General features: G+C 40.3%; 3 protein-coding genes across 8 annotated transcripts; 2 read left to right on the forward strand and 1 right to left on the reverse strand.

Moving 5' to 3' along the window:
* Positions 1–3,157: 3,157 nt before the first annotated feature.
* gpcpd1 (glycerophosphocholine phosphodiesterase 1) lies at positions 3,158–13,797 on the forward strand. Of its 5 annotated transcripts, XR_003669590.1 has the most exons (23): positions 3,175–3,507; positions 3,644–3,704; positions 3,805–3,886; positions 4,061–4,151; positions 4,270–4,354; positions 5,493–5,568; positions 6,297–6,338; positions 6,566–6,689; positions 6,884–7,118; positions 7,222–7,384; positions 7,475–7,604; positions 7,853–7,907; positions 7,982–8,074; positions 8,237–8,314; positions 8,762–8,801; positions 8,996–9,054; positions 9,143–9,208; positions 9,300–9,436; positions 9,592–9,727; positions 9,964–10,124; positions 11,230–11,296; positions 11,377–11,426; positions 12,845–12,934. XR_003669590.1 is itself a non-coding variant. In XM_028396942.1 (22 exons), exons 4-22 carry the CDS (start codon positions 3,838–3,840, stop codon positions 13,041–13,043), a joined length of 2,019 nt encoding a protein of 672 aa, XP_028252743.1. In that variant the 5' UTR covers positions 3,158–3,316; positions 3,415–3,507; positions 3,644–3,704; positions 3,805–3,837; the 3' UTR covers positions 13,044–13,797. The 5 variants fall into 5 exon arrangements, 4 of the variants coding, with proteins under 4 accessions (XP_028252743.1, XP_028252745.1, XP_028252746.1 ...); XM_028396942.1 differs by lacking the exons at positions 11,230–11,296; positions 11,377–11,426 and having other exon boundaries at positions 3,158–3,316; positions 3,415–3,507; positions 12,845–13,797; XM_028396944.1 differs by lacking the exons at positions 11,230–11,296; positions 11,377–11,426 and having other exon boundaries at positions 3,172–3,321; positions 3,415–3,507; positions 12,845–13,797.
* A 2,031-nt stretch (positions 13,798–15,828) lies between these two features.
* Positions 15,829–21,718, forward strand: napbb (N-ethylmaleimide-sensitive factor attachment protein, beta b). The gene is made up of 11 exons (XM_028396953.1): positions 15,829–16,012; positions 17,022–17,101; positions 17,263–17,379; positions 17,922–17,968; positions 18,363–18,440; positions 18,550–18,605; positions 19,379–19,463; positions 19,551–19,655; positions 19,748–19,816; positions 19,899–19,949; positions 20,566–21,718. Exons 1-11 carry the CDS (start codon positions 15,912–15,914, stop codon positions 20,665–20,667), a joined length of 891 nt encoding a protein of 296 aa, XP_028252754.1. The 5' UTR covers positions 15,829–15,911; the 3' UTR covers positions 20,668–21,718.
* Positions 21,719–21,832: 114 nt separating this feature from the next.
* gzf1 (GDNF-inducible zinc finger protein 1) lies at positions 21,833–27,540 on the reverse strand. 2 transcript variants are annotated; one of them, XM_028396939.1, is made up of 8 exons: positions 27,444–27,540; positions 26,005–27,020; positions 23,886–24,069; positions 23,619–23,791; positions 23,347–23,441; positions 23,082–23,249; positions 22,831–22,988; positions 21,833–22,749 (listed from the first exon to the last, which is right to left on the reverse strand). In XM_028396939.1, exons 2-8 carry the CDS (start codon positions 27,003–27,005, stop codon positions 22,042–22,044), a joined length of 2,487 nt encoding a protein of 828 aa, XP_028252740.1. In that variant the 5' UTR covers positions 27,006–27,020; positions 27,444–27,540; the 3' UTR covers positions 21,833–22,041. The 2 variants fall into 2 exon arrangements, with proteins under 2 accessions (XP_028252740.1, XP_028252742.1); XM_028396941.1 differs by having other exon boundaries at positions 26,005–27,017; positions 27,444–27,530.
* Positions 27,541–27,989: the final 449 nt, after the last annotated feature.

Raw genomic sequence — 27,989 nt, forward strand, 5'->3', positions numbered from 1 at the left:
GCATGCAGCTGTTTAAAAACCCACAGCAGAAACCCCGGAGCTGTTTCCTTTCACAAAAACAAACACAGATAACACATCTTCTCAGCTTTCGCTTTCCGTGCTGTCATCTCTCTCTCTCTCTGTTCATTTCCTCTGTCTAACCGGCTCTGACGGGCAGGTACTATATGGTGTAATGCTTTGATCTGTGGAGCTTTCCCCCCTTTGGCTCATATTGACCAGTGGTCAATGGTTGGCTGCCCACAGTAATGTTATTTCAGGATGAGCTGCTGAGTGTAATTTGCACTTTGAAAAGCCCACCTCTTCTTTGACTGTCTGGATGGACCTCAATGAGAATACATTACAGACTATTACATTGTGTGAGGTGGTGCTCACTGTAGGGTTTTATGTAACACTGCGGCATTGTACTTTTTTCTTTCTAAGTTTTTTTTTTAATATATAATCTCTTATTGAAATCAGCATTCTGTTATCTATCCACTCAGCTTTGAGCCACTTCATGAGATCAATTGTAAGCTGTTGAAAGATCAAATCTGCCTCACCAAGTTCTTTTTCTGACATGAACTGTAAATGAAGATGAAGATGTGGATTCACCACCAGGAGGCACACTGTCCATCCATTCATTCAAATGCATGAATCATCAAGAAGGTGTAACATACGGTAAATGATTTTTCTGCTGATCTCACTTATTGGGTCCACATTCATTCTGTTGACATATTTTTATTTGAAAACTGTAATACGCATGGATAGGAACATGATTCATATCACTTGCCTGCCTCATGGGCTTGAATTCCATTATGACTGCTGCTTCTTTTTGTTTTGTATGTACCATATAAGAAACATACATTCTGTCCATTTTAACCCAACATTAAGAATACCCTCACACAACAACAGTGGGAAATCATCTAAACAAAGGCAGCCTGTTCATTTCCTGAGCTCTGTGGCCTACATATCTTGTACTTCAGTGTGTGGAGATGCACGATGATATCAGCCAATAATAAAGTCTTTTAAATGACACATCTCTATGAATGTTGACCTGCAGATAAGCTGAAGATGACTAATGCTCACCTCACCTCAGCTTATGAAGTTTTCTGTTTATCAGCACGTACTGTCACTCCATCCATCTTCTAAACCCACTGTGCCCTTTAGTGCAGGGTGACAGGCTCACACCAGGCAATTAAAAAGGTTTGCTGTGCTCCTGTTTGTATTAAGTGCTAATCGAACAGAGCTGAGAGTTTGCCCTGAACAGCTGCTTCTGGAGGCACAAAGGTTTTGAGGGTCACATCATCAGAAAGCCAACAAGTTTTCCTTCTAAATGAGCTAAAATAAACCAGGTGGGTGGTCTACATTATACTGTGATAACATCATTTAATCGCAGACAGTCTGCAGGACGACACAAGCAGGGGGTGCAAATCTCAGCAGGGTTCACTTTGGGCCTGCCGAGATTTGCATCCCCTGCTTAAATGTACGAGATGCCATCAGATAACCTCCACCATCCTCTTCACCACAAAACCCCAAGCTATTCAAAATCAAATCAAATCAAAAATAAAGCAAAAGAATGAAAAATAAATGGAAAAACAAGAGTAATTTAACACACATGTGAATGAATGAGCATAGCAGGCTGGTAAAAAATGATTCGTAATGAGAGCAGTGGCTGCTGAGAAATAGCCTGAAATATTCATCACGCTGCAGTGTCTCTTCTCACTCGTCGTGATTTTCTCTGTTTCCTTTTTCATCAAGTGCTCACGAATCCATCTCCAACCACCTCTTAGCATTGATCCACTGGTACAGACACACACACAGCCTCCAAACAATATATAAACAGAAGAGGGATTTTAACATTTAACTCGTCGAACAGCTATTTCTCTGGCACTGACAGACCAGAAATGACGTCTCATTCCAAAATAAAAACTCTGATTGCACTGATTAGCACTCTGCAGTGTCTGCCTCTGGAAGATATTGGATGATGCAGTGTTTCGTGCATGCTGTGGTGTCTGCAATTGGACACTAGGGGGAGCTACAGGCCAAACTCTGGTTTTGAGCTCCTGTCACATAACATTCATCAGCCAAATATCATCTGTTTCTCCCACTTTTTCCCAGTTAAATATTCACATTCCAGTTATGCAATAGGACGCTTTCGTGGAAAAGGTCTTTCCTGAGACATGACTCTACTTTTCGTGTGTTTTGGAAGTCGCAGCTAACGTGTGTTAACGTGATTATTATTATTAAAGATTTTCGCTAATGGTGTGTGAAGACTTGTCATCATTTTGTCGTTACGCATTGTCATTGTCTTCAACCTAACATTTGTTTCCTGAATCTGCCGGGGATGCCTGCTATTGCAAAACACATGCAGCTGGTGGTGCATTGTAAACACCACGTAAAACTGCTAATTGATCAGTATTACGATTGGTGCATCATCCTTTCGGTATTATTTTGGTAATAATATTTGTGAGTCCGTTTGGTGGTAAATAATAACAAAACTTACGCAACGTGCTTAAATTGATGGGGTCTATCCTAGCTCACGAAATTCACAAATTAGGAATTGGTGAGGCACATGGAAAGGTTGGGAAAAAGGGCTATCATGCATTTCTGTAGTTAGAAAATTTTTCCAAAAGTTTGTTTTTATCGCAGCACAGCAAGATGTTTTACAATTAAGTGTTCTTGTGCTTGTTGGGAGGTCAAACATGCCATCTCATCTTGTAATCTTTGTGTTTTCCAATGTACGTGAACGCACCAACGTTGACAACGGATCCGGAGCAAAGCGGTATGGACCAGCTTCGTCAAGCAGCTACCGGAAGTCGGAGCACAACGCCCAGTAGTCAAATTATGCTTTCAAAACAAAAGGTTACACTTCGGAGGGCGATTAAAAGATATGACACGCTCATGTTACCAGATTAAAAAACGTGCGTATAACGTTCCCGCTAAGGATGAGCCTCTATAAAATCTGGGAGCCTACAAAAAGTCAGACATGATCTATGTCTTAAACTTGCTGTCTCTGTCTTAAATGCATTATTTTTCAAATTAATATATACAGCGCACAGAACGGAATCATGGTCACTATGAACAGCTTTTTTATTCAATTTGCAATCTGACAAAAACGATTACTGTAACTGTTATCAGTGAGGCTTTATTTTGAAAGTGCCTCCCGGAAGTCACGATTCCACGTTGGGAACTTAACGCACCTGCCGTAGGGTTGTTTGTTGAAAACAGCGCTGAATCTTCGTTGAAGTTGTTTCGGTGATTTAACGTTCAGACGGGAGCCGTTTTACCGCATCACATAGGGCCTTGTACTTGTTATTACTTGTAACATATACATTTTTATGTAAGGTGAAGCTTCATATCTACTTTCTGTGTGCCTCGCTGTGCAGAAATGGCTTTTGTTGGACAGGCGGGTCAGAGGTTTTGCTTTTGCTCCGACAGATGCCCGTCAGTGGGATATGTGGAACCGGTTTTCCAGTAAAGTCTCGGCCCTCCAGCTTTCCAAGAGCCGAGGCATAGCTGCCGAAAATAAAGGTAGCTAATGTTTATTGTGTGTTTGTTTAGGTTTAGTATTAGTGCTAAGAAAACTATCCGGTTAGCGGTAGCTAAAATGCAGTTGCTTGACTCAGCTACCGTTAACATTAGCATTTCTTCTCATTTTTCTTCTCAGGTGATGCTATTTTGAAACCAGTTCGAGTCTTCAGCAGCCAGTGAGCAGACTAAGCACGAAGGTATTCTCTCTCTACCAGTATGTACTTCTAGCTTTATCTTTATGTACCTTTTTTTATCACTGGATGTCATATTTATATATACCACGTTGATGTCTTTTAGGTTGTTTACGCCGGTTTTATTTTTGTGTCAATTATGGAGACCACTCAGGTGACACTGTCTGTCAGGGGAGAAACATCTCCAGGTATGTCTGAAATTAACATAAAGGGATAGTTACTGTAACAAAGGAATGTACTTGTAGCTGTAGACATGGTCCTCCCATACACACACACACCTCAAACTGCTATTAAAAACAGGTAGCCAGTGTTATTTTCATTGTAAGCCTCATAATGTAAAACACTGCTTTAACCTTCCATAGGTGAGGAGATTGCTGTTGTTGGGAGCTGTGAAGCCCTGGGAAGCTGGAGCCATCAAAAAGCTGTGAGGTTACACCCTATGGGTGATCAGGGGTAGGTAAAACTTTATAGACAGTGCACCGCCTTAATTTAAGTCTGTGCATCCTGTGTAGCCACTGAAAAGCTGTAGATGGCTGTCCTCTAATTAGTTTATGATATAATCTTTTTACAGACACACCTGGACTGCTACCATCACTGTCCCTAAAGATGTTGTTTCCAAGTATCGTTATTTCAAAGGCTTCTTTCTGGAGTCAAAGGTGAGTCTCTTTACTGCGCTCTTGTGTAGCAAAGTCACCAATAATGTGCTAAATAACTGTCACAAACTCCACCTTTGATACTGGACAAGCCTGTAGTTGTTAAACAGATGAATGTAATCGTTTCATTTTGCTGTGCAGTTCTGATCACTGTTCATTTGCATCTTATTAGCAGAAAGGACAAACATTTTGTAGTCTTTTCCCCACATAGCCCAACGTCACCACAAACTGGAGTTCTAAAGGATTTATATTAGAAATCATTATTGGCCAAAGTTAAGGCTTTATGTAACTCTGCCTTTCATCAGTATTTCACCCTCAGTAACAGCTTTAGGTCACTGGTGTGGAATATCCAGACACCTGCCCAGCTAGCTTGCTCTAATTTAGCACATAAGCCTTTTCTGAACCTCCCCCGTGTTCTATATAGCAGTGTGTCATATAGTACCAGTACATACAAACACATTTTCCTAACGAAACATTTTGTTGTGGTACAGTTTCTGGTGACTTTGTCTAACCACAGGGTGCTGCTCTGTTCTTAGTTCAAGGGGTGGAGCTCACATTGTGTATGGCTGAATTGATTTGTACTGTACTGTGTTGTTCTGTCTTTATTGTGTGATGTTCATAGGCCTGTGCAAACGCATACTTGTCCGACTGATTCAAGACAGAACAAAGTTGGAAAACTGGAAAGTTTTCCAATTTCCATAATGATCTGTGTACGTTTTAATCATAGTTGAAACTTATAAGTTAATCATGTGCCAGTAGCAGCAACATTACTCGACTGGCCAATAGAGTTTGATTAATGCCTGGTACTGCAATATTCAATTGCACTGTTTTGCAATTTAAAAATTAATACATACATATTTGGTAACACTTATATTGTTGCTATAGTTAATGACCTCACTATAGCACTGATGTGAAAAGAGTCAATATATAACTAAAGAAATTTTTTCGTTTAACTAACAAATCCACTTTTCAGATTTCAACCCATGGTGGCTGACTGCCCTACCTGGGGATTGGTGACTATACCAGCTCTAATTCCTTTCTCACGCTCTGGTCCAAAGGTCGTCTTAGGGACCAGGCTGCAAAGCAGTGCAATGTATCTAATTTGAAATCCCTAACATTGTACCCAACATTGGAATTGCAGAGTGCAGGTGGTCCCTGTCAAGTGATAGTCAATATGTGGGAGACCCATCATCAGCCCCGCACGATGAGCCCCACAGGTATAAAACAAAACAAAAAATGGTTTGGTTAGGTTTGTGTGTCACACTCAACCCTCCCCCCCCATAGAGCTCCCATTCCCTGTCCTAGCCCAGTCAACACTAATGTAGAATCAGATCTATCCTGCTTTACTAAAGAGGGTTTGCAACATGAATCTCCATGATTCCTACCCCTGCAGTTTTCCTCCGTAAAGGCTGTAATTTACTGGTAGCTTCTGGAGCTTTTTGCTTATTTTGGCCTACGGGTATGTTTTTGTGTAAGCCCTTGCTGGAATAATCTATAAAGGAAACACTGCAGTTCAGTGGAGTCATGACCTGATACTGTAGATGGTGCTTTGTAGTTCACATGCTATTGTGTTACAAACAACAATGCTCATTCACAATGGGTTAGATTGTTACAGCCATGTGCACACCCTGCTTGATATCCTTTTTTGACCACTCTCTACCTTTGTTTTTTCTACTAAAACATTTTTATCCACTAAAACTTGATTTTTTTTTTACAAATAAAGGGTATATGTTTATGTTAGTTTTAGAAGTACCTTTTTAATTTCTTGGTAGTTTGAAACGAGCACATTCTATTGCGCTTGCTTCAATCAGAGTAAACCAGTGCAGGCTAAAATCTGACATGGAATTTTATGAATACTGGAAATGCTCTGGTTTGATCTGACTTTAATCTTTGTGTTGTTTTGAGCCATTGATCACATTTCTAATAATATTTTCTGTGGCTGCAGCACCACACCAGAACATTGATGATGGACAGTTTGGAATTCACAGTAAGTTGGATTAAATAACCATCTCAATAACTCTTAACCTCATGTAGGTTAACAGTACATGAAGGCTTGAAATGAATTGATTACTGATATAGATTACAGCACAGGTTTTGAGGTTGTTTCTTTAAAACTGAACACAGAGTTGTCTGACACCAGTTCTGCAGTCAGGATTCCTAAGAGTTCCGAAGTGGTCTATTGACATGCTTCCTGTGTGTCCTCTGCTTCTATAGATGGGGTAAATTGTGTTGATGCTGGTTGGCTGACATGCCAGACTGAAATCCGCCTGCGTCTGCACTATTCTAAGACTGCGCCAGTATCCATCACTAAGAAGAAATTCAAGAACTCTCGCTTCAGGTATGAATACGTAAAGACCAAATTTAACACAGCCAGAGAAAGCCCAGCCTGAAAGTGACAAGAGACAGATTATTACAGACAAACACTACTACTGCTACCTCAGTGTAAAAGAACACCTGCATACACAATTAAAATACAACAAAGGTAACATAATTTCATTTAAATAAGACTATGTCCTATATTTATCTATATAGGATCAAGCTGATGTTAGAGGGCATTGAAGAAGAGGAGGAGGAAGATGAGCTCAGTCCTTCATCTTGGCCCAAAATGACCACCACTTTGGAGATCAGTATGATCAGTCCCAATGGCTATAAATCACGCCACTCACAACCTGAGTGCGGATACGCACTGGAGCCTTCGCAGTGGACCGAGTACAGCATTCACACCATGGACCCTGACAACCTGGAGCTCACTTTTGAGTTCTTTGAGGTTGATCTCATTAGAATTCTGCCTTTAATTTTTCTGTTGAGTGACTGACAAATCTGGTTACATTTTGTCGGTGTTGTATCAATCCTCTCCTGTTTGTTTACAGGAGGATCTAGGTGAGCATGTTGTCCAAGGAGACATTCATCCAGGACATGTGGGCACAGCCTGCCTCCTGTCCTCCTCTTTTCTGGAGAGTGGAAAGGACATTGGTGTAGTAACACTTCCCATTATGAGCCGAAATGCTAGACAGACCATCGGCAAAGTAAAAGGTAAAAGTTTGTAGATATTTACTGTTTCAAATTTTGCTGAGTAGTCTGTGCTTAGAGTTACATACCTCTCACCTTGTGGTTCTGCTGTAGTGGATTACCTGGTAATCCGACCCATCCAGGGGCACCGGTGTGACATGAGCTCATCGTACACCAAGTACTGGAGGAAAAGAAGCACTGTAGATGTTGGTCACAGAGGAGCAGGCAGCACGCACGCAGCCAAGTGAGTCATACAAGCAATCTGTACCTGCATATCAGGTTAAACAGAAAGGGTTAATATAGTAGAAGCTGCAAATGAGCTGCTATATTGCTTATGTATACTAAGATAAAAGTTGATAATGAACTGAATTGTTTTTTGGTGCATCGTACATTTTGGACATGAGGGCAGTTGGCAAAACTCTGATGTGACATTATTATTGTTAAAATAAAATCTGACTTGTTTTAAGTGTTGTTTTAAATGATATTTTACAGGCACCACAGGATCAGAGAGAACACGATAGCCTCATTCAAAAGTGCTGCTAAGCATGTAAGTAAATAAGATGTTTATTACACAAGTAAATAGTACTTAGCTGTGGCATTAAAAAAAACCCTGCTTTACAGGGTGCAGCCTTTGTAGAGTTTGATGTTCACCTCTCCAAGGATGCCATTCCTATTGTATACCATGATCTGACTTGCTGCATATCCACCAAGAAGGTAAAGTAAAGGCGTGTTGTACGCAGCTCTTAACTTGGCTACTTTACTTATTACTAAGTTTTTCAGTAGTATAATTGAACAGGCCTGTTACAGTAAATGCACTAAATACACTACTAGGCATTCGTTCTTTGTTGTATTGATTATTCTTTACTAACTTGGCAGAAAAATAATGATAATAATGTGGAGCTCATCGAGGTGCCAGTGAAAGACCTGACATTTAATCAGCTGCAGCTTTTGAAGGTAAGTTTCACAAAGAGCCAAACAAACATACACACATGCGATTTTAGCAACTTGACCTCCTGGATACAGCCAATGTTGCAAAAACCTCCAGAACGGCAGTTTCTCATGTGTTGTCTAGACGTGACAAAACTGTAGTCTCAAAATGTGTGCGTGTGGCCCAGGGAAACTTGCTGATTCTAGTGGGAAACAGTCTGTATGTGTGTCTTAATCAGCTGAGACAGAATGTCTGACGTTTGTCTCTACTTGTTGATGAGGAAGTGGAATGCCAAAACATTTAGTTATGACAGTGCTACTGTAGACAGCTGGAGCTGAAACCAAACCTTTATGTGGATAGTAGTTGAATAAAGAAGCATTGAAAGACTTTATTGACAAGTCAAGTACGGTAACTCAGGTATTTTTTAATGTAATTATTAAGAGACCTAATTTTTGATTTGTTTTGTTGCTCAGCTGGCCCATGCCACAGCCATGAAAGGAACTGATCATAAAGGTACGCTTCCTTTTCTTTATTTATACCACACCCAGGACAGAGATTTAACTGGCTTTGTTGTAACTTCTTTTTTAACGTGATATGTGTCTTCATTTCTTTTTTGACACACATTCAGTTTTGGTACTTGGAGTATAATAGGTCTAGAGGAAATGTGTGTGATGTGCATGAGCAGTAACCCCTTTTTTATTGTTCAGATCTGCTAGAAGATGAAGAGGAAATTGATGAGCATCAGCCATTTCCCTCACTCTCACAGGTAAAGCACTTCTGTGATGATTAACATGAATTAAATATCATCCACTTCTTTTTCTTTTCATGTCACACTAAGACAATTACCTTTACAGATCTTTCATTCTATTCCTGAACATGTTGGCTTCAACATTGAGCTCAAGTGGATCTGCCAGATGAAGGTGAGTCTTCTAAAAGAAATATAAGTTGTGTGAAACTGCATTATCATTATCAGAATAACCATATGATTTTTTTTCTGTTTTGTCTTGACAGGATGGGTCATGGGATGGACACTTATCATCCTACTTTAACATGAACAACTTCATGGACATTGTCCTGTCCTGTATTCTGCAGGAAGGTGGAAAAAGACGCATTGTATTATCCTGTTTTGATCCAGATATCTGCACCATGTAAGTGCAGTTAGATTAAAGATAATTTCCTCACACTTGTTAATCTCCTAGTACAGTTATTCTTTCAACAGTTGCAGCAGATGCTGACTTTCCAGGATTCTGTTTTAAATATATGCTCTCCAGAAGCTCATGAAATCTATTTGTTTGTCCCTCAGGGTGCGTCGTAAGCAGAACAAATACCCCATACTGTTCCTGACTCAGGGCATTTCAGAAAAGTACCCAGAGATGATGGACATCCGGTGCCAGACCACTCAGATTGCCATCAGCTTTGCCCAGAGTGAAAATATTCTGGTCGGTGATATTTGAATAGCATGGTTTACATGTCAATCAGAATTCCTTTATTTATCCCAGAAGGGAAATTCTTTAAATACTGTATGTGATGGTCAATGAGTTGAATCAGTTCTTTGTGTCAGTCTGGTGAATGAATGGAAAGGCTTTAACATGTTTCAGGAGATAAATGAAGGTTGTTTCTTTCACTTGGTCCACTTACTTTCACCAACATAAACGTTCATCTGTTGCTCTTCCAGGGAATCAGTGCCCACAGTGAGGAGCTCTTAAAGCACCTTAACTACATTGGAGATGCCCAAACTAAAGGCCTGGTGGTGTTCAGCTGGGGAGATGACAACAACGACCATGAAACCAGAAGGAAGCTGAGAGAGCAGGGAATCGACGGGCTTATCTATGACAGGTAGGTTCAAATCCAACATGCATAGCTGTGGCTGCCACATCACTTTCTGTGGTGTAAATTGCACAAACACCTCTCTGGTTAATGTTGTGTTTGTGGCCTGTGTATTCACTGTGTCTTATCTTATGTAGTTTATGTTACAGTATTTTGCTTGACTTGTGTTGGGTTTCAATGACTGTCTGTGTGACATAAGCAGACGTGCTTTACTGCACACACATAAATGATTGACACAGATGTCTGGATCTGAACTGTAAAGATACTGTGTGTTTTATTAGTACACACAGTGTGACAGTGTGGTTGTTTGGGTCCCAAAACCTGCACTTATTGAACAGAGATAGTCTGCGCCTGAGATGCCTCTTATGTCACAGACGTTACAGAACTTATCTGGAAAAGTAGCAAAAATATTTGTAAACCTGGGTGTACAGACTTTTGTACTGCTTCCTTGACTTTTGACATACTTGACATGTTATTTGCATTAACATTCACTTTACATTAGGTTTATTTTGATTTATTTATTTTGAAAATAATATACAACAGCTTTAAACGTAGAGCTTTGTTTGTTTACTAATGAACAACTTTTGAGTTTTAAACTACAATTTTTTTAGGGTGACTCCTGATGAGGCCACATTGTTGGCTCTGACTAATTAAACAACCGTGCCTGTTGAATAACAGGCTGTTGCATCTTCTCTACATCATGTTGTGTCTCTGTCCTGGCTAACACCAGAGTTTATTGTAAGCAGGCCTTTTAGTTTCATCAGTGATTATTGGATTTATGGCTCTTTGACAGTGACGATACTTGGCTGCATCAGCATGTCTTTTGTGCATTATATAATTATATTATTCTTTATTATATAATCAGTACTGCAATCAATTGACCTTGTCTGTAGCTTTGATAAAAAGGAACTGATAATTCATTGACCATTTTGTTGGTATGAAATAATTGCACTAGTTGTACCCGTGTACCCGTGGGTGTGTTGCAGGATAACAGTTTTCCCTGGTCTCAGCAAACCTGCTCGATCAGCAGGGCCTGTTTTTTTAAGACATTTCAGTTCTGCGTTTTACTATACAGTGACATTTGCTCTATATTTATGTTTGCACTGTGGTCAAGACGTCTGCAGACCCCTGCAGAAAGCAGAACATAGACTGTGAACACCAGCATTCCCCACAGATTCCAGGTTTAACTTTATTTTACAGAATAAATCAAAAACACGTGACCTCTCAAGGTTGTTGTTATAACTTTGACTCTTTCTTACAGAATTTGTGATTGCTTGGCGCCATATTTTGACTCAAGTTCTCCAGATTCCCGTAATGTCTCTCTGGTTCCTGAGTTTTGTTGATTTACTCACTCAGCACCCCTTGGCTTGTTTTTGGTTGCCCCTCAGACACTACCTGAATTATTTTTTTCTCATTACAGCCTGCAGGAACAAAATAATGTTCCTTTACAATGATGCAAGACGGTTGACTTATCATTTGTTGATGAAGATTCTCAGTCATCCAGGTCATCATATGTAGAGAAGATTGAAGCAAGGCGTCTGGACTTGTAGAGTTTTCTAGAAGACGTTTCGCTGCTCATCCAAGCAGCTTCATCAGCAGCGAAACGTCTTCTAGAAAACTCTACAAGCCTTGACTTATCATTCTTCCCCTTTGATACCACAAGTGCTTTGATTGGTCAACTGCCATGTTCATCATTTTTGTGGCTAGTTTACTTAGCTTATAGCCAGATCACCAACTCTTTAATGCCTGTGTAATGTTTTGTTTGGACAGAATTTTTAAAGCATAATGGGCACCAAGAGTGAATGGCTTATGTAGCGCATGAGTTACAGTACGACACAGTGACTTCCCTATATGACTTCCCCACAGTGACTTACCTAACTGCTAGTATTGCAGATATCAAACTTAATCACAGCATATTTTCTATTATTTGCCCCTTTAAAGCTTGTGAATGATTTGCTTGTGTTACAGTCTGATTTCTTTACAAAAGGGGTGATTGCACTGGATCCCCTTTGGTTCGTGTAGCTTTATTTTGTGAACTGTTCGACAGCCAAACTTTCACACAATGACAATATGTATGAGCCCGACATTGGGTTTTCGATTGTTGGGTTCACAAAGCTGTCACAGGCTTTCAAAGCATGTATTCACTTAATACAATAGCTTGTTTACCCTCACAGACAGATGGTTAGTGCAGCTCATTTTATGATAGGGCCACCCTCAATATAAATAAGCCAGTACGCAGGCAAGGTAAACTCGCCTCTAACCTCTTAACAGTATTTTGTGCCAAGCCCTTGGGTGTTGCTCAATAAAGCGAGGTACATGACAACAAGATAAAAGCAATATGACATCAGAAGAGGACATTCAGTTCGTAGTTGTAATAAAACACTCAGACGTTATTGCAAGATTTGCAACCAGTGCAATCGTTCCCCTCACCAGATGCAATACCATTGATGTGGATGCATGACAAAATGTGTGTGGATTACTGTTTGCAACTGTAACAATATCCAAGATAAAATTGAAGAATATGTATGTTTCTTCAGTAGACTGATAGTGTCAATGTACCATCATATTTTAATGTGTGGTGATGACTGCTTCTAAGGAAGATGTTAACTAATTTAACAGAATGAGTTTCTTCACACTTTGGCGACGTGTAGAGTTTGGTTTGTAATAGAGCTGGCACAAGTACACACTGACTTTCATTGTAACTAATCTAACACTGATTTTCTTTGTAGCATCTGTGAGGACCAAGGAGAACAGCTGAACATCTTCCAGGTAGAGGAGCAACACTCCCTGCAGGAGGTTATTACAGAAGAGACCCTGAATAGCCCTACTTGTTCCTGCTACTCCGTCCCCTGCTCCGTGGCACCCTGTATTGCCTCCAAGGTCCATGCTGGAAACGCTGAGTCTGATTCTGGAGTCAGCTCCTCATAAATATGCCTCTGTGTCTAAACTTCAATACACATGTTTGCACATTGGGAGAACCAAGGTGGGAATGGATGGATTAAACATGTACTATCTAAAGAACATAAATAGAGACAGAAACGTTCCTCTTTCTTACGCACAACAGTATAACAGTAAACTTCTCAGTTCAGGTCTGTTGTCATGTAACCTCACAGTTTTATTGTTTATACTTTAGATGAAAGACTGACATTCAATGTTTCCCTTTCACAGAAGTTTGTTAGTTAATGGATCAGAACAGTCTCTGCACAGGTCTCGGTAATAGTGTAACAGTGTTAAAGCTGCAGTGCAGGATTTTTCTATTGTATAAAAAATGTCTGTGACATTGAAGTCCTCGCCAACCAGGTTCACACAATGCTGGTTAAACATCAACACCAATGCAAGTTTTAAACGTGGTGTTGGTGGCAACATTTTCACTCTGGAGTACTAAGCAGGGACACAAAAAGTTCTGCACTGTGGTTTTACTATGAGAAATTGCACATCACAGAGGATATTTATTAAGCCAAAATCTCATTCATAGTCTTAAGTGCTAAATTTTAATGCATATGATATTTTAAGGGTGTGAAGGTGTGCATGTAGCCATCATTGTACCTTAAATGTCATTTTTATTTTCTCATATAGGAATGTTTCCGTCATTTTCTGCAGTAGATTGACATATAGTGTATACATAGAACCAGTAGGTGTGCAGTTGGATGACATTAATAAAAATGTTCTCTGCAGAAACATACATGAGCTTTTCTGATTAGTGGCTATTATTATGGACAGGAAACAAAACTATTTGTATGTACTCTAGCTTTCATTATTTTTTAAATTACCTGACTCCTGAAAGCAGAAGAATGTTTTTATTTACGAAACATGTAGAAACATGTACCACTGCCTTAAGGGATAAAGTTGGGTCTGCTTTTGTTCATAAGTAATACCTCACCAGTCACCAGTTGAAATGTGTGTACAAAAGGAAGTACTTCTGTCCTTTCAATCTTATTCACACAATGAAAAAAATGGTTCTGGCACCAGACACAAGTATTCTGATTATCTGTCTCCTCACTACAGACTACTGATGGATGCACACATGAGTCTGTATATCTGTATGATTGAAAATGAATGAGCAAAATGTGTGGTAGTGACTGCCATGTAATGTAAATAAAATCAAAACCTGTATTTGCTACTTTGTCTTTGACTTATTACATACTGTTTGGCTGCCAGCCTGGTATTTCTCCATAGATTTGGATTGTGCTTCTATAGTATTTTTAATGATAAAATAAGCACTAAAGTAACTCTCTAGACCTTTTTGTAATGCTGCTGGTGTTACAGCTAGGCCATTATTAGTAAATGATTGGCTAGATAACAGCATAGTTAACAGTAACAAAGACCACATCATATCAAGTTTGTTATCCTACAGTTTTCTTGGGCAGTATCTGCATGAACCTTGGAAGTTTATTTATCACTCATTGATTGTATAATTGCAGCAAACTGCCATGAAATCAAGTGTGCATAACAATGTTGTGACAGCATATGTTACTACTCTATATGTATAACAATAAATTAACCTTAAAATTACATTTAACAGTTAAAAAAAATAATTCCATGTGGCAGGGTGTATTTGTTGGGTTTTAGCGCCCTCTGTTGTTCAAAATAACATTGTGCGCTCTTGAATCAGACAGAATATATTTTGTATTTTAATATTGAGAAATCTAATGATGAGTAATGATCATCATTGAGTAAAAATGATGTAACATTGATTGATAATTACTATGTAAAATTAATGACAAAAATTTCCGCCCGCAGCTCACATGACTTTCTTATGACTAAAAAGCATGACAAAATCAAGTGATGAAAGAGATCCTGGTGGTTAGCAGTGGAAGTATATTCTGATAAAATCGTTAAAGACAAAGTGAGGGTCAGCGAAGCACTTTCACACACACACACAGATTTAAAGCCATACTGCAAGGTAAAAATGTGTTTTTCTTACAGCTGTGACTTAATCAATGTGAATGATATGTAAATGAAGGATAATGGCCTTTAGTTTAGGACAAAGACTTGTTTTCTCTTGTTGATGAAGATTCTCAATCATCCAGGTCACAATAGCCAATGGCCAACATTTCCGGACCTGATGGATAAACAAAAACAAAAAACAAAAACACAAGGAAACAAAAACAAAAACTAACAAAAAGCACAAAAAACAAACAATATATGTTGTATGTATAAGTTTCTGTAGATATGTGTTTATGAAAGTTACTTTATTTTAAAATTACTATAATATTACCACATTCCCATAAGTAGCTGTAAAGCGTTATTGATATAATACAATTATAGTTTTGTCTCCAAGTTGTTATTAGTTAGGCAACACACATATTTATTCCAATCTGTTATTTTATATTATTATTTATATATATTAACACAGTTTTTTAGAAGTCCTTAAGTAAAAGACAAGCTTTTTATCTGATTATCCAAGTGTCTCCCAAATAATTGTGAGATTTTTTTAAGCAAATTTGTAGTTTTCTTTTATCAGATTTGCTACTTTAATCTCAGAATATGCCCCACTTCCGGGTCAGTAGTATTTTTTTTTCAATGGTCCTAATACGCCGTCGTAGTATATTACGTAACACGAGCGTTAAAAATAGCTTCCGTTTCAGTGGGATTTGTAGTTTTTTGTGTCTAAAAGTCAGCGGTATTTGTTTCATGGAGCACTCGATTTCCCACCATGCACTGCTGTTTTACTAAGCCACTGACTGGTGCACACCTACGCTAAATCGACTGTAATCCCGACTGTACACAGCTGAATCCTCTGCGGGTTTTTTTCTGCTTCAGTATAAGTTTGTTCCGAATAATACAGAAAAGAAAATGGACAACTCTGGGAAAGAGAAGGAGGCTATTCAGCTAATGGCCGACGCTGACAAAAAAGTCAAGTCTTCTGGCTCTTTTCTGGGAGGGATGTTTGGAGGGTAAGACAGCATTGCACCAAAGAACAACAGCTAGCAACCGCTAACTGTCAGCAGCAGCAGCAGCAGCAGCAAAGTTAGCACGCAGCCTGTGTCTGTACAGACTCACAGTTACTTATGTTAGTTTTTACGAACAAAAAAACGTTGAAGAAGTTTATCTAAACACTAAACTAGAGTGAGATGACTTGTGACGCACAGTGCTGTGTAGTAAGCATTGTAGCTAAATTAGCTGTTATTAGCTGTCATTATTGTAAACAAGTCAGGAGATCACGACTCTCTCTAGGACATAGCCTTGGCCTTGAAGCTACGCAGTTGAGCGTTTTAGCATAGTTAGGAGGGTGTAATGTCCGCTTTTTAGTTAGTTTGAGTCTTTATCTTTAGTTTCACTTACTTTCCTCATTATACCAACGTACACCTCGTAAGTCATAAATGTTGTTGTTGCTTTGTTGAATGAACAATGTGGTTAAATTCAATGTCAACTCCAACAAAGGGTTTCTTACTTTAAATGTGAAACAATTGTTTTGTGGAAAACACCCTCCTTAGAATAAAAAACACACACACATGATCTAATCCTGTCATAATCCCAGAAGTAGTAACGCTGTATATTTTTTCTTTGCTTTAACCACAGTTTGCTTCAACAGTGATAAATTGTATTATATTGCTGAACCTAGAAAAAATAATTTGTATGTTGCACCTTGTTACTGAGAACAGTTTTATTAGCACAGGCCTAAAATACATGAAAAACTGCAGTGACCTTTATGTCCTCCCAGATGTTATGTTCCTGCAGTTCAGAACACTCTATACTGGTAGTTCTGTCTGGCCAAGCAGTGATGTAATCCTCTGCCTTGATTGAGTGACCATAATATTATTACAATCACTGGGAGCTCCCAGGGGTCTGCTTCTGCTCATGGAAGGATGGATTTTATTAAGCCAGTCCAACAATCCAAGCGTTGTGTCTCTTACAGGACGTGACCTTAACAGGGTCTGTTTTTTCCTCCCTGTACTTTTATAGAGGCCATCACAAAGTGGAAGAAGCATGTGAGATGTACTGCAGAGCAGCCAACATGTTCAAGATGGCCAAAAACTGGAGCGGTGCGTTTATTGTTTTTAACCTTCATATATTCACCTTCATAAATTTAACACACTCGTTGGGCCATAATGTTTTTTGGCACAATGACTGCAAAGTGCCACACTTTGTTTCAATTCTGAACAATACAGTCTGTTTGTTTGAACCTGCCCTTCTTTCTCTTCAGCTGCTGGGAGTGCATTTTGCAAGGCGGCGCGTCTCCACATGCAGCTACAGAACAAACACGACTGTGCCACAAGTTTCATTGATGCAGGAAATGCTTACAAGAAGTCTGACCCTAATGGTAATTATGTTTAAACATGCCAGCTTTTTCAAACTATCATTTAATGTCTTTCTTTCATACTAGTGACATCATACTAGTGACACATTTTAAAGTTTCCTAAATGCTGAAGGCCCACTGGAGTGAAGAGAAGCCTGTACTAATGCAGCATGTCCACTGTCAGACAAAGCGTTATCATAGAGGATACATTTTACCTTTAAATTCTCAAAGTTTAAATCTTGCTACGGCTTGTTAGTATTGATGTTTCAAACAGTTTATATTGATGTTGTGTAAGATCAGTCCTGTGTAGGTGATTTATAGATCTTTCTGTGGCTTGTTGAATATTCTCCTAGGCACAGAATTTGTTTTGTAAGCTGGGTTGCTCTCTGAGCTGTTCCGTTTTGTAGTCACATTTGACAGGATGTAACATTTAAGTAACTTATTGTTTATAAGAAACACGCTATTTAATTCCACTGATTACTCCATGCTTCCTATGTAGAGCGATGCAGAACAAAGCTAACATGATGTCTAACTGTTCCCTCCTCTTCCCTTAATGCTGCTAAAAGAGGCAATCAAGTGTTTAAACGCTGCCATCGATATATACACAGACATGGTAAGATGCACATAATGTGTTCATCTGTGTTCTGATCCACAACAGTAAATCTGGCCATATCATTTTCATATTTGGGGAAATGTAAGTGGTTGTATGTGGTTTTTCTTTAACTTGATTTTAAGATACAATCACCTGCATTGATGTAGCATATTAAATCTCATATCAACACTTTCAGGTAACATTTTGTTTATTCAGTGTTGATATCTGGATCAAATGGCCTGCTTGTTATTTCCTTTAGAGATGTTTTTATAACCTTGTAGATGTGAAGCCACGGGCTACATTTTGACCTCTGCTATCTGGACTGAGATTAGAAACACAACTCTGTTATTGACTTGAGAGGCATCTGTGGATAGCTCCATCTATAGTGATGATTTTTCCTCTCCTCCTCCTGTAGGGAAGGTTCACCATCGCAGCCAAACACCACATCAGTATTGCTGAGATCTATGAGTCTGAACTGGTGGATATTGAAAAGGTAATACTAGCAGATGATCCCACCAACCATTGTTGACACTGGGCTTAAAAAAGCTTGTTTGTTTCTAGAAACATAATATATAGTTTTGTCGTTTTTGTCTGTTTTAAAGGCAATTGCACATTATGAACAAGCAGCAGACTACTACAAAGGAGAAGAGTCAAACAGGTACTGTGCCTGTTGTCTGTCTTGTTTAGCTTTAAAATCTGATACAGCCTGATGAGAAACAACAAGTGCTTTTTTAGTTTCCAAAATTATACATCTACCGTAAACCCCTAGTGTGAAGACTGGGCTAAGACTGCAGGATTGTGGGAGTATTTATTCCTGGCTAAACACAATAGCAGGAATAGGATTAGAGCCTGGGACCTTGGTTGGTTGGTTCAAGCCAGACTACCTGCTAATGGGAAGGGTTTACAAGTCCAGTCTCAGACCCACTGAACTGCTGGGCAGCCGTGATCCAGACACTCATTTTCTGTACATTGTTATCAAATTAGTTGATGGAGCTGGACACTCATTTTGACCCACAAGTCACACGTTTGTCTCCACCTGTTCATAGAGACATGTTTGACTCACAAACAGCAGCTGTCACTAATAATGGATAAGTAGGCCAACATGCACAAACCAGAGCACAGGAGCTGGATTAACTATTCATTATTATAATTAAGTACACCTGGGCTGCGATCGGTGTCATCATAGCAGCAGTGAAAATGGACCTGGATGCATAGAGAGTACATAGGATGATAAACAAGGCTGTGGCTGTTTTTGTGTGTGTTTTAATGCATGTCTTATTCACTGAGGAGAATAGTTTATAGCATTTATTCTGTATACCTTCAACATATTAAATACATCAATCTCTGGTAAAGCTGAATACAAATTTAAGAGTTCAGTTTTGATGCCCCCCTTTCTGAAATGTGTGCTATATTTTGTGAATTTCTCCTCAGTTCTGCCAACAAGTGTCTGCTGAAGGTGGGAGCGTACTGTGCTCAGCTGGAGCAGTACCAGAAGGCTATAGAGATCTACGAGCAGGTGCGTGCTCTACTTCCACAGTATGATGTGCGTCAGGCTTGCACTTTCTTCATCGTGATACATTTTGCATCATCCGATTGCATCTAGGTTGGAGCCAACACAATGGACAACCCATTGCTGAAATACAGCGCCAAAGAGTATTTCTTCAAAGCCTCACTCTGTCACTTCATTGTCGACGAGCTCAATGCTAAGGCAAGTTTCTACCTCTGTGGTTCACTCTCGGGATTTGGAATAGAGAGTTGTGGTGGAATTGTTTTTTAACATGCTTTTGTCTCCCTCCACAGATCGCTGTTGAAAAATATGAAGAGATGTTCCCAGCTTTTTCGGACTCCAGAGAGTGCAAGTTGTTGAAGGTACCTTACTGAAGAATCTGACACCTTTTTTTATCTTTAATCTATTCAGTTTCTGTGAGTAACCCACTTTTTCTTTAAACAGAAACTTCTTGAGGCTCATGAGGAACAGAACAGTGAGGCTTTCACAGAGGCAGTAAGTAAAAAAGTTTTTAAGACTTTAAATGAGGGCAAGAGTTGCCTCATCTCTGTCTTTTAGTTTGTGGTTTTTCTTATAGACCTTGTGGTCAGGAAGGTTCAAAGTTGGATCTCAGCTAACCATTTTGTCTCCCAGGACTGTTAGCTTATGTCAGTCCAGTCCAGAATGGTGCAGTGCATCACCATATCAGCTGAAAGTGAAGTCAAAGTCAGACTAAGGTCTCATGCCGAATGAAAGATGTTGGAATAAAAAAGGTGCTTTTAATGTTTATACAAATGCTTGCACTGTATTAAAGAAAATGGATGAAGAAAATTAGGGTAATGTGCAAGTGCTTTTAAAGCTGTAATTTGTCTAATGGCCATCAGGGGCAACTGCACTTAAAAGAAGACAGACTGTACAGATGTCTGAAAAGAATATTAATCCTCTCTTGATTTATCGCTTTTATTATAAGGACACAGGGAGAATAAGTGATGGGCGACAAGTGCACCACTTACATAAATGTCTATAGATATAGGTTTTATCAGGTGTTACAAAGGCTTTCATAAATTAACTTATAATCAGGCATTAATATAAAAAAGAGCTCATTATGTGTCTGATTGTGTGGCTGCTGCAGGTAAAGGAGTTTGATTCCATCTCTCGTCTGGACCAGTGGCACACAACCCTCCTGCTGCGCATTAAAAAGACCATCCAGGGTGATGAAGGAGATCTGAAATGAAAGAAACCTTGGGGTAAAAAATGCAGCATGGAGGGACTAATTTATTACGCATGCTTTCACAAATACACTCAGACCCAGAACAACACACACACACACTGTCACACTCGCACTCACTGTGTACGGCATCCGGAGAGGAGTGTCTGACGATGATTTAAAAAAATTCCACTGCTCACCTGCTATACTGTATCTTTGCTTTCCTCACAAGCATATCAGAGTCTAGTCAGAATGTAAATCCTCTTGCCCTCACCTCTGTTTGGAGGCTTGCTGCATACCTTTTTCTGCTGAAATCTGTCCTGGGGGGGGTTTCAGAACGGTATATTGTTAGTATTGACCTGAAACACTGCATGTTTTGTACCATTACTATTGTTTCCTAGTCAGGTGCAGCTTGTTTTTTTTAATCTAGTTTAATGTATAGTTTGTTTATGATTATTTAAATGTACAAAATATTTTCATGGTGTGAATGGATTTTAAAGAATGTATCAGTATCCTAATTTGTATTTGTTGGAATAGATAAGAGATAAATTGATTTATTATAGCCACAAATTCATTTTGTTACCGTTTTAACACTACAGGGAGTGACTCTTATTAAAAAAGGACTCTTATGATATGCACTAAGTGTAGACTGTTAAACATTTGTACCTAAACCAATTCATGATTTTATTATTTATTTATTTATTATTACTTTAGGACTAAAGAAGTAATGATGCTTTGAAAATGCTAGAAGCTGTAATTTATCAGTTGCCTGTACCAACGATTGAAAAACACTGATACTGAACCTCTTCCTCCTTATTCCCAGGACAGTCATCCTGGGGGTAATGTGCATCTTCAGTCAGTCATCTTGTATTGTGAAGATGTCATTTAAGGTTTACTGCTGCAGTGCACCTTCCAAAAGGCCAGTTGCTAAAGCATGTCATCGTGTATAGTTCGCTGTTGTGTACATTCACTAGTGTTAGCCAGACCAAAGTTTTTACAGAAGGGTCAGTTGCCCTGTGTGCCCAGCTTCTTCCAGGTGGATGGATGATGGGCTGTTGATATGATCTGTATGCTCGTGTACGTGGAAATTAATAAAGGTATAATATCTCATATGGGCCCTGTCTGTCGGGAGTGTCCATTTGTCCTAAAGGTACTACAGTGCATGGATAGGATAGATTGGTTTAGCAACATGTTTTCATTCAACAAGTTTTTATTTATGATTTATATTCACATATTAGGTATTATGGTATTATTTATTACACCATAGTCAAAGCTCTGTAACTTAAGAAAGGTTCATAGAACACCACCTGGTCAAACATTCAGACACTGGTAAAGCCAAAGAATATATAATATGAGGTATTAAATTACAACCAGATAAAAACACATGTTCACACTCATCTCCTACACGTCATCTTGATCGGAGACTACTATATGTTCAGCTGTCCTGTGCTGTGTGTCAGCCGTTTGTTCTTTTTCACAAACATTCTCAGAAACAACCACAGTCTGGATACTGGTCTGCAAAGTCTCAGATGTGTCCTTAGTGTCTGGAGCCAGAATAGTTTGAGAAGCAGCAGCTTCCAGCACAGACGATGTAGAGATAGTTGGAATCTCTGAGACAGACGCCAACAAGCCATCAGAAACAGGAATAGAAAGAGTGGGTACAGACAGAGAGGTGGAGGGGGCTTCAGAGGACAAGGAAACAGGGTGAGCTATGGACACAGGTACAGAGAAGGGGACAGGGATGGCTGAACCATCCAATGCAATGACACTGGTCCCTGTGCTGTCAGAGGTTACAATGGGCTGGATCTGCGTGCCAGGTGGAACCTCAGTGTGGATGACAGTGATCCCACCCAAAGCGGTGTGGCTGACAAGAGCGATGGCACCATGACTGGTCCACTCAGGAGGGAGAGTAACCGGCTCGGTTGGAACCACAGTGGAGTCTGTGGGGGTTCTACCATCACCGCCACAGCCTTTCTTAGCTGAACTCTTTTTCTCCCCTGCTCTTGCTTTTTCTGCCTTTCCCTTTGTAGAAGATCTGGGTATCTTTTCCTCCACATTTCCCTCTAGCACCACCAGGTAGGTCTTCCAGGGAACATCCGAGTCATGAATCTGAAAGTTAAACAAGCTGATGTTACTGCCATGGCATCACCATTAACATGCACATTGTACAGCAGAAGAGGCCCTGCTCACCGCGGTGTGCCTGCGAAGGGTGGACTTGTCTGTAAAGGTGCGGTGACAGAAGCCGCACATGTAGGGCTTCTCTCCTGTGTGGATGCGTTGGTGCCTCTGAAGCGCATTGATCTGAGTGAACTGTTTGTCACAGTCTTTACAGTGGTACGGACGCTCACCTAACATTCACCAACAGAAAAATACACCATTTATATTTCTGCCATGATTCTTACTGTGAAAACATCAATCAATAACGTGATCCATACAGCTACCTGTGTGTATTTTTAAATGCTGGTTAAGAGAGTTCCTCTGAGCGAAGCCTCTACCACACTGTTCACACTTAAACGGCTTAGAGCCTGTGTGGATGTTGGTGTGGTGCCTCAGGTATTCTTTAGATGCAAAGCTCTTCCCACAGGCGTCACACATGAAAGGCTTCTCTCCTAGCATGAGGAGCAAAAAAAAATCACGTTTTTAAGCTGTATGACAGCTTCAAGAATCAATAAAGAATTTTAACCAAGTTTAAAATAATCATTTTACCTGTGTGGGATCTTTTATGATAGGACAACATGTGCTTCTGAGTAAACCGGGCGTCACACTCATCACATGCAAACGGCTTCTCTCCTGTGTGAGTTCTATACATGTAAACATGACATCACATTACAGTCATTTGTATATACTAAACATAGGGCATGGTACATTTAAAGAGTATGGTTATTTTTGACATTAACCCCCAGTTAGCCACTTCTTTGTTTTGCTTTTTAAATGATGCTGAGGTTGAATTTTTACCAGTCCTGCTCTAAGCTCTGTACCTGCAATGCATCTTGAGGGCAGCATTCTGGGTAAATCTGGCCCCGCATTCAGTGCACTCATACGGCTTTGTGCCTGTGTGTGTCCTTTCATGCAACAGCAAGGCAGTTTTGGAGCTAAGCCCCTTTCCACACTCCGTACAAATGTGTCGCAGATTACCGGTACGCTCGTGAACCTGAGAAGGAACAAAAAATTACAGGACATGAAGTTGCTTTACATGTAAATGTTATACTGCATATATGTGAATTGCGAAATAACTTTATTTTCACCTGTCTTTGATGGCGGACCACATCCTTTTTTCGTTTAAAAGTCTTTGTGCAGGAGTCACAGGTGAAAAGCCTCTCATTATTGTGGACGTGCTTTTCATGGACCTTTAGATTGCTGCGGTTAACAAAGGTCTGCGAGCAGGTCTCGCAGCGATAGACGACATCTGCTTTTACTCCGTGGTACGTGCTGACGTAAGAGACAAGGTGTAGAAAAATGAAACAAATACGCTAAAAAATACATAGGACATACACTCAACAAAAATATAAACGCAACACTTTTGTTTTTGCTCCCATGTTTCATGAGATGGACTTGAAGATCTAAACTTCATTCCAGATACACAATATTACCATTCCTCTCAAACATTGTTCACAAATCTGTCTAAATGTGTGATAGTGAGCACTTCTGCTTTGCTGAGATAATCCATCCCACCTCACAGGTGTGCCACATCAAGATGCTGATCTGACATCATGATTAGTGCACAGGTGTACCTCAAACTGCCCACAATAAAAGGCCACCCTGAAATGTGAATTTTGTTTCTGCTTTATTGGCGGTCTGGGGACTCAGAACCAGTCAGTATCTGGTGTGACCACCATTTGCCTCATGCAGTGCAACACATCTTCTTCGCATAGAGTTTATCAGATTGTCTATTGTGGCCTGTGGAATGTTGGTCCACTCCTCTTCAATGGCTGTGCGAAGTTGCTGGATATTAGTGGGAACTGGTGCACGCTGTCGTATACGCCGGTCAAGCACATCCCAAACATGTTCAATGGGTGACATGTCCGGTGAGTATGCTGGCCATGCAAGAACTGGGACATTTTCAGCTTCCAAGAATTGTGTACAGATCCTTGCAACATGGGGCCGTGCATTATCTTGCTGAAACATGAGGTGATGTTCATGGATGTATGGCACAACAATGGGCCTCAGGATCTCATCACGGTATCTCTGTGCATTCAAAATGCCATCAATAAAATGCACCTGTGTTCTTCGTCCATAACAGATGCCTGCCCATACCATGACCCCACCACCACCATGGGCCACTCGATCCACAACATTGACATCAGCAAAGCGCTCACCCACACGACGCCACACACGCTGTCTGCCATCTGCCCTGAACAATGTAAACCGAGATTCATCCGTGAAGAGAACACCTCTCCAACGTGCTAGACGCCATCGAATGTGAGCATTTGCCCACTCAAGTCTGTTACGGCGACGATCTGGAGTCAGGTTAAGACCCCGATGAGGACGACGAGCATGCAGTTGAGCTTCCCTGAGACGGTTTCTGACAGTTTGTGCAGAAATTCTTTGGTTATGCAAACCAATTGTTTCAGCAGCTGTCTGAGTGGCTGGTCTCAGACGATCTCAGAGGTGAACCTGCTGGATGTGGAGGTCCTGGGCGGGTGTGGTTACTCGTGGTCTGCGGTTGTGAGGCCGGTTGGATGTACTGCCATATTCTCTGAAACGCCTTTGGAGACGGCTTATGGTGGAGAAATGAACATTCAATGCACGAGCAACAGATCTGGTTGACATTCCTGCTGTCAGCATGCCAATTGCACGCTCCCTCAATGCTTGTGGCATCTGTGGCATTTTGCTGTGAGACAAAACTGCACATTTCAGGGTGGCCTTTTATTGTGGGCAGTTTGAGGTACACCTGTGCACTAATCATGATGTCAGATCAGCATCTTGATGTGGCACACCTGTGAGGTGGGATGGATTATCTCAGCAAAGCAGAAGTGCTCACTATCACACATTTAGACAGATTTGTGAACAATGTTTGAGAGGAATGGTAATATTGTGTATCTGGAATGAAGTTTAGATCTTCAAGTCCATCTCATGAAACATGGGAGCAAAAACAAAAGTGTTGCGTTTATATTTTTGTTGAGTGTAGTTCCACTCTGAAGGGTTAATTTGTTGTAGGAGCATCTTATAGTAATTAATTAATTAAAAATACATATGACCAGCTTTTAGGAGATCCTACCTGCAGAGTCTCATCACACTGTAATTACCAGAGTGACATTGGAACAGGGTGCTCCTTAATTTCAAAGAGTGGAACTATATTAAAGTTCCTGATACATTTCAGGGAACTATGGGGTCAATCAGTAAAACCCAGGAGCTGTCAGTTACCTGATGTGCTTCAAGTAGCTTTTCTCATAGTGGAAAGTCCGCTGACACTTGTTACACAGGAACTGAGCCTTGGATGTTCTTTTTAAAGCAAGCTGCTTTTCACCTCCATTTTCCTCCTCCTCCTCCTCCTCTTCCTCTGATACCAACAAGAAGTTGTCAGGATCAGCACTCTGCTCGTCATCATCGGGTTCTTGGTCTCCCCCATCAGAGCCAGTCTTCCCCGGTGAAGACTCATCTCCCTTGTCGTTCTTATTCTCTGGCTGATTCTCTGCTTCAGTTCTGTCCTCATTCTCATTTGTGTCTTCATTGGTAACTTTGTTGTCACTGTTCAACGCATCTGTTTTACAATATAAGTGACTTTGAAGCACTTTATGGCCGATCGGCTTCCGTTTTAGCCTTCTTCCTTGTGTTTTTCTATTTGGCAATGTTTTCTTGGCTTTTAATCTTTTAGCAGGAACTTCTTCATCTGGGCCCTGTGATGAGACTTGCGGCTTCAGAAATAAGGGCGTAGTTTCCTCTTTCCCCGTGGTCTTTGCTTCTGCTTTGTTGGCATGTGATTCCACTGTACCCAGACCCACAGAGGCAGATCTCTTCTTTGTGGATTTCTGTAGAATCCCTGTAGTCAAGGCTTCACCACACACCACAGACAGATCTTCACAGTCTAGAAACTGTGCCACTTCTTGAACATCAACAATCTTGTCTGTGGCGACTTCAACTTTACCAGTGTACACAAATTCTAAAAACTTGGAGAAATCACTGGAGTGCATATTTGAGAGTGATAACTTATCCCGGGTTGCATCCTTAGACAGAAGAATCTTCTTGAAGTAGCCGCTGGCTGCAGCGAGCATCACCTGGTGGGCCTGAAACTCCTGCACATGTCCCTGATAGTCCACCTGGACGGTGACGTCACTCAGCTGTCCCTGGAGCCTCAGTTCATGGAGAGACGACAGGATGTTGTCATGGTGCTTATTGGAGGTGAGATGGACCACTTTGACCCCCATGATTCATTTGTGCTGCTGAGAATAACAAAAGGGTGAACTTTGTAATCCTCTTGTACTTTTACATTGTAGAATATTGTAAGGTAGATCTTATCTCACAGGAAGTGAGTTGTATTTTTTTATTATGCCCTCATAGTTTAATAATAAAGGTTTAGAAACTCTCTCGAGAAAGACATGCTAACAAATACTACCAGGGTAACAGATTAATGTGCATTTTATGTATTGTAAAAACCATTCATCCCTGGAGTCGGTAAAATGCTAACTATTAGCACCGCGGACAACATGGTAAACAAGCTAAGCTAGCTTAAAATGACCCGTCAACTCGTAAGCCACCGTGTGTAAATGCGATAATACAAGTCCAACCTACATCTTCACTACACTACACACAGTACGTGAGTAACGTGAAGCAGGCAGCTAACTACACGGAGCAAGTTTTCTTACCGTAAGCTTGGTAAAATGGCAGCCCTTCACAAATACTCCGTACAGCGGAGGCTACTTCCTGCAGCAGTCCCTCGCTGTGTCTTTGCACGACATCCGGTGCCGATGTAGCGGACTTGGAATCAGTTCTTCATCACATCCGTGTTCAAAATCTAGAGTCGCAGAGTGTAGCTGCTGATCCTAGGTTCGTTTGAGCGTAAGTGCATATGATTTGCGCGTTAAGGCGTTTTACATGAAAGGTATTAATGTTAAGTTAATGTAGCTAGCTAACATTTGTCGATAGGTTGACCGTTCCACTACAGTTAGCCATAGCATGTAGCATGTCTTACATTGCTGTAATTAGTAATTTATTACATTCGTTTTTTTTATATTTCATAGTAAAATAGATGTAAGGTCAATCAAAAAGAGTAAAAGTTAGAGCCTTGTGTCAATACAGCATCGTCTCTGAATTTTAAATAGTTTATGATGATACCGTAAAACAGGGACGTACATGCATGCATTATTCCCTCATACCCACACGGCGGCGCCATTACACCGGTGGACGTTGTA

This window comes from Parambassis ranga, chromosome 24 (assembly GCF_900634625.1).
Source record: "Parambassis ranga chromosome 24, fParRan2.1, whole genome shotgun sequence".
In the NCBI taxonomy this organism is placed as follows: Eukaryota; Metazoa; Chordata; class Actinopteri; family Ambassidae; genus Parambassis; species Parambassis ranga.